Genomic DNA, 15,728 nt, shown 5'->3' on the forward strand with positions numbered 1-15,728 from the left:
CCCACTCTCAGATACCAGCTCCTCCATCACCCCCACACACAGTCTGTCCCACTCTCAGATACCAGCTCCTCCATCACCCCCCCACACAGTCTGTCCCACTCTCAGATACCAGCTCCTCCATCACCCCCACACACAGTCTGTCCCACTCTCAGATACCAGCTCCTCCATCACCCCCACACACAGTCTGTCCCACTCTCAGATACCAGCTCCTCCATCACCCCCACACAGTCCGTCCCACTCTCAGATACCAGCTCCTCCATCACCCCACACAGTCTGTCCCACTCTCAGATACCAGCTCCTCCATCACCCCACACAGTCTGTCCCACTCTCAGATACCAGCTCCTCCATCATCCCCCACACACAGTCTGTCCCACTCTCAGATACCAGCTCCTCCATCACCCCCACACAGTCTGTCCCACTCTCAGATACCAGCTCCTCCAACACCCCACACACAGTCTGTCCCACTCTCAGATACCAGCTCCTCCATCACCCCCACACACAGTCTGTCCCACTCTCAGATACCAGCTCCTCCATCACCCCCACACACAGTCTGTCCCACTCTCAGATACCAGCTCCTCCATCACACCCACACAGTCTGTCCCACTCTCAGATACCAGCTCCTCCATCACCCACACACAGTCTGTCCCACTCTCAGATACCAGCTCCTCCATCACCCCACACACAGTCTGTCCCACTCTCAGATACCAGCTCCTCCATCACCCCCACACAGTCTGTCCCACTCTCAGATACCAGCTCCTCCATCACCCCCACACACAGTCTGTCCCACTCTCAGATACCAGCTCCTCCATCACCCCCACACAGTCTGTCCCACTCTCAGATACCAGCTCCTCCATCACCCCACACAGTCTGTCCCACTCTCAGATACCAGCTCCTCCATCACCCCCACACACAGTCTGTCCCACTCTCAGATACCAGCTCCTCCATCACCCCCCACACAGTCTGTCCCACTCTCAGATACCAGCTCCTCCATCACCCCCACACAGTCTGTCCCACTCTCAGATACCAGCTCCTCCATCACCCTCACACAGTCTGTCCCACTCTCAGATACCAGCTCCTCCATCACCCCACACACAGTCTGTCCCACTCTCAGATACCAGCTCCTCCATCACCCCCCCACACAGTCTGTGCCACTCTCAGATACCAGCTCCTCCATCACCCCCACACACAGTCTGTCCCACTCTCAGATACCAGCTCCTCCATCACCCCCACACACAGTCTGTCCCACTCTCAGATACCAGCTCCTCCATCACCCCCACACACAGTCTGTCCCACTCTCAGATACCAGCTCCTCCATCACCCCCACACACAGTCTGTCCCACTCTCAGATACCAGCTCCTCCATCACCCCCACACACAGTCTGTCCCACTCTCAGATACCAGCTCCTCCATCACCCACACACACAGTCTGTCCCACTCTCAGATACCAGCTCCTCCATCACCCCCACACACAGTCTGTCCCACTCTCAGATACCAGCTCCTCCATCACCCTCACACAGTCTGTCCCACTCTCAGATACCAGCTCCTCCGTCACCCCCACACACAGTCTGTCCCACTCTCAGATACCAGCTCCTCCGTCACCCCACACAGTCTGTCCCACTCTCAGATACCAGCTCCTCCGTCACCCCCACACACAGTCTGTCCCACTCTCAGATACCAGCTCCTCCATCACCCACACAGTCTGTCCCACTCTCAGATACCAGCTCCTCCATCACCCCCACACACAGTCTGTCCCACTCTCAGATACCAGCTCCTCCATCACCCCCACACACAGTCTGTCCCACTCTCAGATACCAGCTCCTCCATCACCCCCACACACAGTCTGTCCCACTCTCAGATACCAGCTCCTCCATCACCCCACACAGTCTGTCCCACTCTCAGATACCAGCTCCTCCATCACCCCCACACACAGTCTGTCCCACTCTCAGATACCAGCTCCTCCATCACCCCCACACAGTCTGTCCCACTCTCAGATACCAGCTCCTGCACCACCCACACACAGTCTGTCCCACTCTCAGATACCAGCTCCTCCATCACCCCCACACAGTCTGTCCCACTCTCAGATACCAGCTCCTGCATCACCCCACACAGTCTGTCCCACTCTCAGATACCAGCTCCTCCATCACCCCCACACAGTCTGTCCCACTCTCAGATACCAGCTCCTCCATCACCCTCTCACACAGTCTGTCCCACTCTCAGATACCAGCTCCTCCATCACCCCCACACAGTCTGTCCCACTCTCAGATACCAGCTCCTCCATCACCCCCACACAGTCTGTCCCACTCTCAGATACCAGCTCCTCCATCACCCCCACACAGTCTGTCCCACTCTCAGATACCAGCTCCTCCATCACCCTCACACAGTCTGTCCCACTCTCAGATACCAGCTCCTCCATCACCCCCACACAGTCTGTCCCACTCTCAGATACCAGCTCCTCCATCACCCCCACACAGTCTGTCCCACTCTCAGATACCAGCTCCTCCATCACCCTCCACACAGTCTGTCCCACTCTCAGATACCAGCTCCTCCATCAACCCCCACACACAGTCTGTCCCACTCTCAGATACCAGCTCCTCCATCACCCCACACACAGTCTGTCCCACTCTCAGATACCAGCTCCTCCATCACCCCACACAGTCTGTCCCACTCTCAGATACCAGCTCCTCCATCACCCCCACACAGTCTGTCCCACTCTCAGATACCAGCTCCTCCATCACCCCCACACAGTCTGTCCCACTCTCAGATTCCAGCTCCTCCATCACCCCCACACACAGTCTGTCCCACTCTCAGATACCAGCTCCTCCGCACCACCCACACAGTCTGTCCCACTCTCAGATACCAGCTCCTCCATCACCCCCAAACAGTCTGTCCCACTCTCAGATACCAGCTCCTCCATCACCCCCACACAGTCTGTCCCACTCTCAGATACCAGCTCCTCCATCACCCCCAAACAGTCTGTCCCACTCTCAGATACCAGCTCCTCCATCACCCCCCACACACAGTCTGTCCCACTCTCAGATACCAGCTCCTCCAATCACCCCCACACACAGTCTGTCCCACTCTCAGATACCAGCTCCTCCATCACCCACACACAGTCTGTCCCCACTCTCAGATACCAGCTCCTCCATCACCCCCACACAGTCTGTCCCACTCTCAGATACCAGCTCCTCCATCACCCCCACACACAGTCTGTCCCACTCTCAGATACCAGCTCCTCCATCACCCCCACACACAGTCTGTCCCACTCTCAGATACCAGCTCCTCCATCACCCACACACAGTCTGTCCCACTCTCAGATACCAGCTCCTCCATCACCCCCCCACACAGTCTGTCCCACTCTCAGATACCAGCTCCTCCATCACCCCCCACACAGTCTGTCCCACTCTCAGATACCAGCTCCTCCATCACCCCCACACACAGTCTGTCCCACTCTCAGATACCAGCTCCTCCATCACCCCCACACACAGTCTGTCCCACTCTCAGATACCAGCTCCTCCATCACCCCCACACACAGTCTGTCCCACTCTCAGATACCAGCTCCTCCATCACCCCCACACACAGTCTGTCCCACTCTCAGATACCAGCTCCTCCATCACCCCCACACACAGTCTGTCCCACTCTCAGATACCAGCTCCTCCATCACCCCCACACACAGTCTGTCCCACTCTCAGATACCAGCTCCTCCATCACCCCCACACACAGTCTGTCCCACTCTCAGATACCAGCTCCTCCATCACCCCCACACACAGTCTGTCCCACTCTCAGATACCAGCTCCTGCACCACCCACACAGTCTGTCCCACTCTCAGATACCAGCTCCTCCATCACCCCCACACAGTCTGTCCCACTCTCAGATACCAGCTCCTCCATCACCCCCACACACAGTCTGTCCCACTCTCAGATACCAGCTCCTCCATCACCCTCACACAGTCTGTCCCACTCTCAGATACCAGCTCCTCCAACACCCCCACACAGTCTGTCCCACTCTCAGATACCAGCTCCTCCATCACCCCCAACACAGTCTGTCCCACTCTCAGATACCAGCTCCTCCATCACCCCCACACACAGTCTGTCCCACTCTCAGATACCAGCTCCTCCATCACACCCACACAGTCTGTCCCACTCTCAGATACCAGCTCCTCCATCACCCCCACACAGTCTGTCCCACTCTCAGATACCAGCTCCTCCATCACCCCCACACACAGTCTGTCCCACTCTCAGATACCAGCTCCTCCATCAGCCCACACAGTCTGTCCCACTCTCAGATACCAGCTCCTCCATCACCCCCCCACACAGTCTGTCCCACTCTCAGATACCAGCTCCTCCATCACCCCCACACACAGTCTGTCCACCTCTCAGATACCAGATCCTCCATCACCCCCACACACAGTCTGTCCCACTCTCAGATACCAGCTCCTCCATCACCCCCACACAGTCTGTCCCACTCTCAGATACCAGCTCCTCCATCACCCCCCCACACAGTCTGTCCCACTCTCAGATACCAGCTCCTCCATCACCCCCACACACAGTCTGTCCCACTCTCAGATACCAGCTCCTCCATCACCCCCACACAGTCTGTCCCACTCTCAGATACCAGCTCCTCCATCACCCCCACACAGTCTGTCCCACTCTCAGATACCAGCTCCTCCATCACCCCCACACAGTCTGTCCCACTCTCAGATACCAGCTCCTCCATCACCCCCCACACAGTCTGTCCCACTCTCAGATACCAGCTCCTCCATCACCCCACACAGTCTGTCCCACTCTCAGATACCAGCTCCTCCATCACCCCACACAGTCTGTCCACTCTCAGATACCAGCTCCTCCATCACCCCCCCACACACAGTCTGTCCCACTCTCAGATACCAGCTCCTCCATCACCCCCACACACAGTCTGTCCCACTCTCAGATACCAGCTCCTCCATCACCCCCACACAGTCTGTCCCACTCTCAGATACCAGCTCCTCCATCACCCACACACAGTCTGTCCCACTCTCAGATACCAGCTCCTCCATCACCCCCACACAGTCTGTCCCACTCTCAGATACCAGCTCCTCCATCACCCACACAGTCTGTCCCACTCTCAGATACCAGCTCCTCCATCACCCCCACACACAGTCTGTCCCACTCTCAGATACCAGCTCCTCCATCACCCTCACACAGTCTGTCCCACTCTCAGATACCAGCTCCTCCATCACCCTCACACAGTCTGTCCCACTCTCAGATACCAGCTCCTCCATCACCCCCACACACAGTCTGTCCCACTCCCAGATACCAGCTCCTGCACCACACACACAGTCTGTCCCACTCTCAGATACCAGCTCCTCCATCACCCCCACACACAGTCTGTCCCACTCTCAGATACCAGCTCCTCCATCACCCCCACACACAGTCTGTCCCACTCCCAGATACCAGCTCCTGCACCACACACACAGTCTGTCCCACTCTCAGATACCAGCTCCTCCATCACCCCCACACAGTCTGTCCCACTCTCAGATACCAGCTCCTCCATCACCCCCACACAGTCTGTCCCACTCTCAGATACAGCTCCTCCATCACCCCCACACACAGTCTGTCCCACTCTCAGATACCAGCTCCTCCATCACCCCCCACACAGTCTGTCCCACTCTCAGATACCAGCTCCTCCATCACCCCACACACAGTCTGTCCCACTCTCAGATACCAGCTCCTCCATCACCCCCACACAGTCTGTCCCACTCTCAGATACCAGCTCCTCCATCACCCTCACACACAGTCTGTCCCACTCTCAGATACCAGCTCCTCCATCACACCCCCACACAGTCTGTCCCACTCTCAGATACCAGCTCCTCCATCACCCCCCACACACAGTCTGTCCCACTCTCAGATACCAGCTGCTCCAACAACCACACACAGTCTGTCCCACTCTCAGATACCAGCTCCGCCATCACCCCCACAGACAGTCTGTCCCACCTCTCAGATACCAGCTCCTCCATCACCCACACACACAGTCTGTCCCACTCTCAGATACCAGCTCCTCCATCACCCCCACACACAGTCTGTCCCACTCTCAGATACCAGCTCCTCCATCACCCCACACACAGTCTGTCCCACTCTCCGATACCAGCTCCTCCATCACCCCCACACAGTCTGTCCCACTCTCAGATACCAGCTCCTCCATCACCCCACACAGTCTGTCCCACTCTCAGATACCAGCTCCTCCATCACCCCACACAGTCTGTCCCACTCTCAGATACCAGCTCCTCCATCACCCCCACACAGTCTGTCCCACTCTCAGATACCAGCTCCTCCATCACCCCCACAACAGTCTGTCCCACTCTCAGATACCAGCTCCTCCATCACCCCCCACACAGTCTGTCCCACTCTCAGATACCAGCTCCTCCATCACCCCCACACACAGTCTGTCCCACTCTCAGATACCAGCTCCTCCATCACCCCCACACACACAGTCTGTCCCACTCTCAGATACCAGCTCCTGCACACCCACACAGTCTGTCCCACTCTCAGATACCAGCTCCTCCATCACCCCCACACAGTCTGTCCCACTCTCAGATACCAGCTCCTCCATCACCCCCACACAGTCTGTCCCACTCTCAGATACCAGCTCCTCCATCACCCCCACACACAGTCTGTCCCACTCTCAGATACCAGCTCCTCCATCACCCCCACACACAGTCTGTCCCACTCTCAGATACCAGCTCCTCCATCACCCTCACACAGTCTGTCCCACTCTCAGATACAGCTCCTCCATCACCCCCCCACACAGTCTGTCCCACTCTCAGATACCAGCTCCTCCATCACCCCCCACACACAGTCTGTCCCACTCTCAGATACCAGCTCCTCCATCACCCCCCACACACAGTCTGTCCCACTCTCAGATACCAGCTCCTCCATCACCCCCCACACACAGTCTGTCCCACTCTCAGATACCAGCTCCTCCATCACCCCCCCACACAGTCTGTCCCACTCTCAGATACAGCTCCTCCATCACCCCCACACACAGTCTGTCCCACTCTCAGATACCAGCTCCTCCATCACCCCCACACACAGTCTGTCCCACTCTCAGATACCAGCTCCTCCATCACCCCCACACACAGTCTGTCCCACTCTCAGATACCAGCTCCTCCATCACCCCCACACACAGTCTGTCCCACTCTCAGATACCAGCTCCTCCATCACCCCCACACACAGTCTGTCCCACTCTCAGATACCAGCTCCTCCATCACACTCACACACAGTCTGTCCACTCTCAGATACCAGCTCCTCCATCACCCCCACAACAGTCTGTCCCACTCTCAGATACCAGCTCCTCCATCACCCCCACACAGTCTGTCCCACTCTCAGATACCAGCTCCTCCATCACCCCCACACACAGTCTGTCCCACTCTCAGATACCAGCTCCTCCATCACCCCACACACACAGTCTGTCCCACTCTCAGATACCAGCTCCTCCATCACCCTCACACAGTCTGTCCCACTCTCAGATACCAGCTCCTCCATCACCCACACACACAGTCTGTCCCACTCTCAGATACCAGCTCCTCCATCACCCCCCCCACACAGTCTGTCCCCACTCTCAGATACCAGCTCCTCCATCACCCCCACACACAGTCTGTCCCACTCTCAGATACCAAGCTCCTCCATCACCCCCCACACAGTCTGTCCCACTCTCAGATACAGCTCCTCCATCACCCCCACACACAGTCTGTCCCACTCTCAGATACCAGCTCCTCCATCACCCCCCCACACAGTCTGTCCCACTCTCAGATACCAGCTCCTCCATCACCCCCACACAGTCTGTCCCACTCTCAGATACCAGCTCCTCCATCACCCCCACACAGTCTGTCCCACTCTCAGATACCAGCTCCTCCATCACCCCCACACAGTCTGTCCCACTCTCAGATACCAGCTCCTCCATCACCCCCACACAGTCTGTCCCACTCTCAGATACCAGCTCCTCCATCACCCCCACACAGTCTGTCCCACTCTCAGATACCAGCTCCTCCATCACCACCCACACACAGTCTGTCCCACTCTCAGATACCAGCTCCTCCATCACCCCCACACAGTCTGTCCCACTCTCAGATACCAGCTCCTCCATCACTCCCACACACAGTCTGTCCCACTCTCAGATACCAGCTCCTCATCACCCCCCACACAGTCTGTCCCACTCTCAGATACCAGCTCCTCCATCACCCCCACACAGTCTGTCCCACTCTCAGATACCAGCTCCTCCATCACCCCCACACACAGTCTGTCCACTCTCAGATACCAGCTCCTCCATCACCCCACACAGTCTGTCCCCACTCTCAGATACCAGCTCCTCCATCACCCCCACACACAGTCTGTCCCACTCTCAGATACCAGCTCCTCCCATCACCCCCACACACAGTCTGTCCCACTCTCAGATACCAGCTCCTCCATCACCCCCACACAGTCTGTCCCACTCTCAGATACCAGCTCCTCCATCACCCTCACACAGTCTGTCCCACTCTCAGATACCAGCTCCTCCATCACCCCCACACAGTCTGTCCCACTCTCAGATACCAGCTCCTCCATCACCACACACACACAGTCTGTCCCCACTCTCAGATACCAGCTCCTCCATCACCCCCACACACAGTCTGTCCCACTCTCAGATACCAGCTCCTCCATCACCCCCACACACAGTCTGTCCCACTCTCAGATACCAGCTCCTCCATCACCCCCACACACAGTCTGTCCCACTCTCAGATACCAGCTCCTCCATCACCCCCACACACAGTCTGTCCCACTCTCAGATACCAGCTCCTCCATCACCCCCCACACACAGTCTGTCCCACTCTCAGATACCAGCTCCTCCATCACCCCCACACACAGTCTGTCCCACTCTCAGATACCAGCTCCTCCATCACCCCCACACACAGTCTGTCCCACTCTCAGATACCAGCTCCTCCATCACCCCCCCACACAGTCTGTCCCACTCTCAGATACCAGCTCCTCCATCACCCTCACACAGTCTGTCCCACTCTCAGATACCAGCTCCTCCATCACCCCCACACACAGTCTGTCCCACTCTCAGATACCAGCTCCTCCATCACCCCCACACACAGTCTGTCCCACTCTCAGATACCAGCTCCTCCATCACCCCCACACACAGTCTGTCCCACTCTCAGATACCAGCTCCTCCATCACCCTCACACAGTCTGTCCCACTCTCAGATACCAGCTCCTCCATCACCCCCACACACAGTCTGTCCCACTCTCAGATACCAGCTCCTCCATCACCCCCACACACAGTCTGTCCCACTCTCAGATACCAGCTCCTCCATCACCCCCACACAGTCTGTCCCACTCTCAGATACCAGCTCCTGCACCACCCCCACACAGTCTGTCCCACTCTCAGATACCAGCTCCTCCATCACCCCCACACACAGTCTGTCCCACTCTCAGATACCAGCTCCTCCATCACCCCCACACAGTCTGTCCCACTCTCAGATACCATCTCCTCCATCACCCCACACAGTCTGTCCCACTCTCAGATACCAGCTCCTCCATCACCCTCACACAGTCTGTCCCACTCTCAGATACCAGCTCCTCCATCACCCCCACACACAGTCTGTCCCACTCCCAGATACCAGCTCCTCCATCACCCCCCCACACAGTCTGTCCCACTCTCAGATACCAGCTCCTCCATCACCCCCACACACAGTCTGTCCCACTCTCAGATACCAGCTCTTCCATCACCCCCCCACACAGTCTGTCCCACTCTCAGATACCAGCTCTTGCACCACCCACACACAGTCTGTCCCACTCTCAGATACCAGCTCCTCCATCACCCCCACACAGTCTGTCCCACTCTCAGATACCAGCTCCTCCATCACCCCCACACACAGTCTGTCCCACTCTCAGATACCAGCTCCTCCATCACCCCCACACACAGTCTGTCCCACTCTCAGATACCAGCTCCTCCATCACCCCCACACACAGTCTGTCCCACTCTCAGATACCAGCTCCTCCATCACCCACACACAGTCTGTCCCACTCTCAGATACCAGCTCCTCCATCACCCACACACAGTCTGTCCCACTCTCAGATACCAGCTCCTCCATCACCCCCACACAGTCTGTCCCACTCTCAGATACCAGCTCCTCCATCACCCCCACACACAGTCTGTCCCACTCTCAGATACCAGCTCCTCCATCACCCCTCACACAGTCTGTCCCACTCTCAGATACCAGCTCCTCCATCACCCCCCCACACAGTCTGTCCCACTCTCAGATACCAGCTCCTCCATCACCCCCACACAGTCTGTCCCACTCTCAGATACCAGCTCCTCCATCACCCCCACACAGTCTGTCCCACTCTCAGATACCAGCTCCTCCATCACCCTCACACAGTCTGTCCCACTCTCAGATACCAGCTCCTCCATCACCCCCACACACAGTCTGTCCCACTCTCAGATACCAGCTCCTCCATCACCCCCACACACAGTCTGTCCCACTCTCAGATACCAGCTCCTCCATCACCCCCACACAGTCTGTCCCACTCTCAGATACCAGCTCCTCCATCACCCCCCACACAGTCTGTCCCACTCTCAGATACCAGCTCCTCCATCACCCCCACACAGTCTGTCCCACTCTCAGATACCAGCTCCTCCATCACCCCCACACACAGTCTGTCCCACTCTCAGATACCAGCTCCTCCATCACCCCCACACAGTCTGTCCCACTCTCAGATACCAGCTCCTCCATCACCCCCACACAGTCTGTCCCACTCTCAGATACCAGCTCCTCCATCACCCCCACACAGTCTGTCCCACTCTCAGATACCAGCTCCTCCATCACCCCCACACACAGTCTGTCCCACTCTCAGATACCAGCTCCTCCATCACCCCCACACACAGTCTGTCCCACTCTCAGATACCAGCTCCTCCATCACCCCCACACAGTCTGTCCCACTCTCAGATACCAGCTCCTCCATCACCCCCCCACACAGTCTGTCCCACTCTCAGATACCAGCTCCTCCATCACCCCCACACAGTCTGTCCCACTCTCAGATACCAGCTCCTCCATCACCCCCACACAGTCTGTCCCACTCTCAGATACCAGCTCCTCCATCACCCCCACACAGTCTGTCCCACTCTCAGATACCAGCTCCTCCATCACCCCCACACAGTCTGTCCCACTCTCAGATACCAGCTCCTCCATCACCCCCACACACAGTCTGTCCCACTCTCAGATACCAGCTCCTCCATCACCCCCACACACAGTCTGTCCCACTCTCAGATACCAGCTCCTCCATCACCCCCACACAGTCTATCCCACTCCCAGATACCAGCTCCTCCATCACCCCCACACACAGTCTGTCCCACTCTCAGATACCAGCTCCTCCATCACCCCCACACACAGTCTGTCCCACTCTCAGATACCAGCTCCTCCATCACCCCCACACACAGTCTGTCCCACTCTCAGATACCAGCTCCTCCATCACCCCACACAGTCTGTCCCACTCTCAGATACCAGCTCCTCCATCACCCCCACACAGTCTGTCCCACTCTCAGATACCAGCTCCTCCATCACCCCCACACACAGTCTGTCCCACTCTCAGATACAAATGCCGCTCTTCCTCAATAGTGGTCAATTGAGTGAGAATTGTGTTGTTGATTGGGTTTCTTATCCTCTCGCTTTGACTTGTGCTGACTTACCAATCTCTTATTGGGGCTCTGAATTAAACACTAACATTTCAGGTCATTTAACTCTGGGTACGTTTGATTTCAGGAATTATATTCTTGCAAGGTTTCCAGGTGAGAATCAGCAGCATTGACAGCTGGAGACCTTTCTACGAATGTCGGCAGCTCGCTGTGAAACAGGGAGCAGAGCTCAGCTCGGAGATGGTGAGCAGAAACTCGGCTAATTCTCATTGTTCAGTCAGAGGTGATCATCGAGATGCGATAACCAGGGGAAGTACAGCTATCTGACTCTGACTGACAGTTTAATGTTTCTCAAATATGCTAACAGATCTGTTTTCACAAAGTAAAATGATCTGTGCGTGCGATAACACACTGGGACAAAAGTGGGCAATGTCCTGCTACTTGGGTTAAGGTATATCATTGTTTGCAGTGTAGAGGGAGCTTTACTCTGTATCTAACCCATGCTGTACCTGCCCTGGGAGTGTTTGATGGGACAGTGTAGAGGGAGCTTTACTCTGTATCTAACCCTGTACCTGCCCTGGGAGTGTTTGATGGGAGGGTGTAGAGGGAGCTTTACTCTGTATCTAACCCTGTACCTGCCCTGGGAGTGTTTGATGGGACAGTGTAGAGGGAGCTTTACTCTGTATCTAACCCTGTACCTGCCCTGGGAGTGTTTGATGGGACAGTGTAGAGGGAGCTTTACTCTGTATCTGACCCATGCTGTACCTGCCCTGGGAGTGTTTGATGGGACAGTGTAGAGGGAGCTTTACGCTGTATCTAACCCTGTACCTGCCCTGGGAGTGTTTGATGGGAGGGTGTAGAGGGAGCTTTACTCTGTATCTAACCCTGTACCTGCCCTGGGAGTGTTTGATGGGACAGTGTAGAGGGAGCTTTACTCTGTATCTAACCCTGTACCTGCCCTGGGAGTGTTTGATGGGACAGTGTAGAGGGAGCTTTACTCTGTATCTAACCCTGTACCTGCCCTGGGAGTGTTTGATGGGACAGTGTAGAGGGAGTTTCCTGTGTACGTCGTTCTCTAGGTTTCCTTATTGTGCTGCACCATCTCTTGCTGTAGGTTATTGAGACGATATTTTGTGTCCCTCGGGACTCCCGGTTTCTGATCACAGTGAACGTGTTCCCAATTCCTCCGGGCCAAGAGAGGGAAGCCCGAAGTATTGAGCACCAATCAGAAGGTGAAGATATTTCAAATCAAAGTCAATCATACTGTTCAATAAATTAACCGTTCGTCACATTTGGTCAATTTGGAATCCAGATGTGGTGAATTCCATGTCTGATCAGTAAATGAAAATTAGTAATAGACAGATACATTGGGACTGACCCTCACTCTGGGTGTTGGGACTGACCCTCACTCTGGGTGTTGGGACTGACCCTCACTCTGGGTGTTGGGACTGACCCTCACTCTGGGTGTTGGGACTGACCCTCACTCTGGGTGTTGGGACTGACCCTCACTCTGGGTGTTGGGACTGACCCTCACTCTGGGTGTTGGGACTGACCCTCACTCTGGGTGTTGGGACTGACCCTCACTCTGGGTGTTGGGACTGACCCTCACTCTGGGTGTTGGGACTGACCCTCACTCTGGGTGTTGGGACTGACCCTCACTCTGGGTGTTGGGACTGACCCTCACTCTGGGTGTTGGGACTGACCCTCACTCTGGGTGTTGGGACTGACCCTCACTCTGGGTGTTGGGACTGACCCTCACTCTGGGTGTTGGGACTGACCCTCACTCTGGGTGTTGGGACTGACCCTCACTCTGGGTGTTGGGACACTTCACTGTAAGACTTTGTAACTCTCTTATTGTTCACAGGATTTGCAGCCGACACTGAAACTGCGTCTCACTCAGGTAATGATGTTTGTTTATATATTATTCATCTGTGTTTCGAGGTACCCCACTGACCATGATGTGCTGTACAGCCCTTCCTGACTTGAAGTGGTCACTGGTGATGAAGGAAGATAAATCAGTTGGTGGCGTACTGTGACAAACTGCCCAGGAGTGTCCCCACTCTCACCCCGGTTTGCTGATCTCAGCCGGAATGGATTAGGGAGCTACAATTGACCTCAGTGCCCCAGGCTTTGGGAGGAGAAAAGTCATCCAGGATTGCCCCTCCTGTTCAGTGTCCAGTGAATCCTGCTGGAAAGTACATGTATGCGCGTGTGTGTGAGAGCATGTGTGTGCGAGCGAGCGTGTGAGCGAATGTATGTTTGAGCATGTGTGTGAAGTGTGTGTGAGCATGTGTGTTTGTGTGTGAGTGCGTGTGAACGTGTGAGTGTGTGTGCATGAGCCTGTGTGTGAGTGATTGTGTGTGGTGTGAGTGTGTGTTTGTGTGAGCGAGCATGTGAGCAAACATATGTTTGAGCGTGTGTGAAGTGTGTGTGAGCATGTGTGTTTGTGTGTGAGTGAGTGTGTGAGCATGTGGGTGTATGTGAGTGTGTGTGTTTGTGTGTGAGTGAGTGTGTGAGCATGTGGGTGTATGTGAGTGTGTGTGTTTGTGTGTATGCACGAGCTTGTGTGTGTGAGCGATTGTATATGTGTGTGTGTGTGTGTGAGCCAATGTCTGTGAGTGTGAACATAAGAACATAAGAAATAGGAGCAGGAGTAGGCCAATCGGCCCCTCGAGCCTGCTCCGCCATTCAATAAGATCATGGCTGATCTGATCCTAACCTCAAATCTAAATTCATGTCCAATTTCCTGCCCGCTCCCTGTAACCCGTAAAGTGTGAGTGTATGTGACCTTATGGGTTGAATTGAGAAATAGGAAAGGATCTAAGACTATAGTGGGAGTTGTGTATAGGAGCCCTGGCAGCAGCTTTGAAGTGCTAGATTGTATAAATGCAGAGATTAGATAAGCATGTAACAAAGGCATAGTGGTCTTAATGGGGGACTTTAACCTTCACATAGATTGGGAAAAGCAGACTAGCAACTGTCAGAAAGGTAGTGAATTTCTTGAGTGTGTCCGGGATAGTTTTCTACAGCAGTATGTCCCAGAGGCAACAAGGGAGCAAGCCATACTAGATTTCGTAATGAGTAATGAACCAGATTTAGTTAATGGCTTAACTGTGCGCAAACATCTATCCAATAGTGATCATAACATGATCGAGTTCAATGTAGTGTTTGAAAGGGAAAAAAGTGAATCAGCTGCTAAGATTCTAGACTTGGGTAAGGCCGACTTCAATGGGATGAGACAGAGACTGTCCACAGTAAACTGGGCAAATCTGTTAATGGGTAAAACGACTGATGATCAGTGGGAAATGTTTAAAGAAACATTTAACGTGATACAGAATCGGTTTATACCCCTGAGGGGCAAGAACTCTACAGGCCAAAAAAAACAGCCATGGACAACTAAAGAGGTAAGGGACAGTATATGACATCAGGAAAGGGCATACAAAAAGGCAAAAAATGGCACAGATCCTGGTGAATGGGAAAGATACAAAGATCAACAAAGGGTCACAAAACAGATAGTAAGGGCTACAAAAAGAGAGTTTGAAAAGAAACTTGCAAGGGATATCAACACCAATACGAAGAACTTTTATAGTTATATTAGGAAAAAGAGGGTGGTCAGGAGCAGTGTTGGCCCCTTAAAAACTGAAAGTGGGGATATTGTCATTGACAATGGGGAAATGGCGGACATGTTGAATAATTACTTTGCGTCAGTATTTACAGTCGAAAAAGAGGATAGCATGCCGGAAATCCTAAGAAAACTAATATTGAATCGGGGACAGGGACTCAATAAAATTAATATAAGTAAAGCAACAGTAATGAAGAAAATAATAGCACTAAAGAGTGACAAATCCCCAGGACCAGATGGTTTCCATCCCAGGGTTTTAAAGGAAGTCGGTGAGCACATTGCAGATGCCCTAACTATAATCTTTCAAAGTTCTCTAGATTCAGGAACTGTCCCTCTAGATTGGAAAATTGCACATGTCACTCCGCTTTTTAAGAAAGGAAAGAGAGGGAAACCAGGGAATTATAGACCAGTTAGCCTAACATCTGTTGTGGGGAAAATGCTGGAGTCTATAATTAAGGA

At 54.5% G+C, this 15,728-nt stretch overlaps 1 protein-coding gene across 1 annotated transcript in view; it reads left to right on the forward strand.

Annotated features, from left to right (window-relative positions):
- The window catches only part of LOC137311394 (interleukin-17 receptor D-like), a 113,219-nt gene that overhangs the window by 67,213 nt on the left and 30,278 nt on the right, over positions 1-15,728 (forward strand). The window contains exons 3-5 of the mRNA XM_067978637.1: positions 11,775-11,890; positions 12,762-12,879; positions 13,512-13,547. Of these exons, the coding sequence (XP_067834738.1) occupies positions 11,888-11,890; positions 12,762-12,879; positions 13,512-13,547 (157 nt within the window). The 5' untranslated portion in view covers positions 11,775-11,887. The remainder of the gene's footprint in view (positions 1-11,774; positions 11,891-12,761; positions 12,880-13,511; positions 13,548-15,728) is intronic.

This window comes from Heptranchias perlo, unplaced genomic scaffold (genome assembly GCF_035084215.1).
Source record: "Heptranchias perlo isolate sHepPer1 unplaced genomic scaffold, sHepPer1.hap1 HAP1_SCAFFOLD_333, whole genome shotgun sequence".
NCBI lineage: Eukaryota > Metazoa > Chordata > Chondrichthyes > Hexanchiformes > Hexanchidae > Heptranchias > Heptranchias perlo.